Source organism: Etheostoma spectabile, chromosome 23 (genome assembly GCF_008692095.1).
Source record: "Etheostoma spectabile isolate EspeVRDwgs_2016 chromosome 23, UIUC_Espe_1.0, whole genome shotgun sequence".
Taxonomy (NCBI): domain Eukaryota; kingdom Metazoa; phylum Chordata; class Actinopteri; order Perciformes; family Percidae; genus Etheostoma; species Etheostoma spectabile.
Window position 1 is genome coordinate 17,027,797 of NC_045755.1, and position 2,233 is coordinate 17,030,029.

Consider the following 2,233-nt stretch of genomic DNA (forward strand, 5'->3'; position numbering starts at 1 on the left):
TAGACTATCTGTCCAATCAGAGTTTTCTGTTACACGACTAAAATCATCTTTTGACCGTACACATGTTCCACCAGAACAAGTTCCTTCCTGAGGCTATTCTGCAGAGGCACCGCGGCTTTTCCCGGTGCTTAGCACTGTCCAAGACGATTGTGATTGGTTTAAAGAAATGGCAATAAACCAGAGCATGTTTTTGTGTGTACTCGCCGGACCGGTCTGGGAAAGCAAGACATGGAATGCAAACTCCCGATTGTAGTATATATAGAAGCGTCAGAGCGGCCGCTGTCCATGTCCGTACTGAAGCATGATCAAAGCTTAACTGTTTCCAGTCTTTGTGCTAATCTAAGCTAACCATCTTCTGGCTGTAGCTTCCTAAGGGACCATGTGGTGAGATTGTTCGTGAATAACTGTTTTCAAGGCCCGAATGATCTTTCAAATGAAAAAATAGTGGAAAATGCCCGTTACAAAATCCCAGAGCCTAAGGTGATGACTTTAAATTGCTTGTTTTGTCCAACCAACAGTCCAAAACTTAAAGATAGCAAATCTATAGTCAAATGAAACAGAAAAGCAGCAAATACTCACATTTAAGAAGTTGGAAATGGATAAATTAATGAATCACTTACAACAACAACTTTTTAATCAACTTATCATTTCAGCAGAGCTGTTGATACACAACGCCATCCCTGTCATGTCATGATTTATGTTAATCTCACATACATCATCCAGTACTCATCATACTGTTGCAGAACATTGCAGCCATTTTTCAACTGGGCCATCTTTAATTACATTCAAGTGTTGTCTTTATATTCCCGCCGGAGCCTCTGACTTTCCAATATTCCAGCACTCACCATGCAATCGCCTTTCAACTCACACAAACACCACAAAGTGATGGAAACATGGTCGGTTCTCTCGCCCCTGAAACTGCTCTGACTTAGATCGGCTTTGCCATGCACGAGCGTGTATTCACTGTTCGTGTGGTGGTATTCCCAGGTGTTCCCTGGACACTGCACACCTGGCTCGAGTCCCTGCGTACCTGCTTCATCCAGCACCGCCGGCCGCTGATCCAGGGCCTGCTCAAAGACTTCAGCTGCATCCAGGAGGAGGAGTACACAGAGGAGCTTATCACACACGGCCTGCCGCTCATGTTCCAGATCCTTCGATCCAGCAAGGTCACCGGGGCTTTCTTTCATGTTCACGTAAACAAAATGCTTGTTGAAACATCTGACAAAATAAGGCTGGTTTGCTGGGAATACAAACTGTCCTGTGATCATGTGTTAGGGTGACATTAACACTCATTTTGCACATATTTAGTTGCACTCCGAACCATATTAACATACATTTGCATTGATTGTAAGCTCATGGTAAACAAAGGCCAGAAAACTCTACTCTGTATAAAGTTTCCGTTCTCACTTGTGTTGGTGTCTGTTTGCAGAACGAGGTGATAAGCCAGCAGCTGTCAGTCATTTTCACCCAGTGCTACGGGCCCTTCCCCATCCCTAAACTGACAGAGATCAAGAAGAAGCAGACCTCGCGCTTAGGTAAGAGAGCAAGTTAAAAATAGTGACTGATGCTCAACATTTTCTTGTACTTACTGCATAAAATGAAGCTGAGTGATTAGGGACTGACAGCTGGGTTATATAATTAAAGTGGCAGGCCGAGATATTCTTGTTTTTGGGCCAATATGTCTCCAACTGGTGAGGCCACTCAAACTTTGCTTAAAGGGATACTTTTCCATTTTAATTCAGCTCTGTGTCATCTTTGTGTGGGCAGTGTGTTTAGATAAGGTGTTTGGCTTCTCTCCGTGGGGCCAGAACACGGAGCTCGGAGTAGCCGTGGTCCGTTGAAATCTCAGCGCATTTTGCGTCATCCGGCGGCTCACAGTGGACCTCAGCTGCTCGGAGAACCTTGCACTGCAGCCACGGAGGGAAGACCAACACTGTTTATCTTCACTCACACTGGCATAACACAGAGCTGGATTTAAATCAGCAAAATATCCCTATTATACCAAGACATGCTTGCTCCTTACTTTTTTCCTCAAATTTTTTGTTTAAGTGGCGACTTTGTTTTCCAGCATGCATTTATGATCTGATATAGCCAAGGCTATATATATACTGTGTGTGTATATGTATATGTGTGTCTCTATATATATATATATGTGTGTGTATATATATGTATGTATGAATGTATGTATGCATGTATGTATGTGTGTGTGTGTGTGTGTATATATATATATAAA

The 2,233-nt window shown here is 43.1% G+C and overlaps 1 protein-coding gene across 3 annotated transcripts in view; it reads left to right on the plus strand.

Annotated features, from left to right (window-relative positions):
- btbd11a (BTB (POZ) domain containing 11a) overlaps positions 1-2,233 on the plus strand; it is a 172,761-nt gene that overhangs the window by 162,298 nt on the left and 8,230 nt on the right. For all 3 annotated transcript variants that reach the window (XM_032505608.1, XM_032505609.1, XM_032505610.1), the window contains 2 exons: positions 988-1,166; positions 1,430-1,535. In XM_032505608.1, coding sequence (XP_032361499.1) covers positions 988-1,166; positions 1,430-1,535 — 285 coding nt within the window. The remainder of the gene's footprint in view (positions 1-987; positions 1,167-1,429; positions 1,536-2,233) is intronic.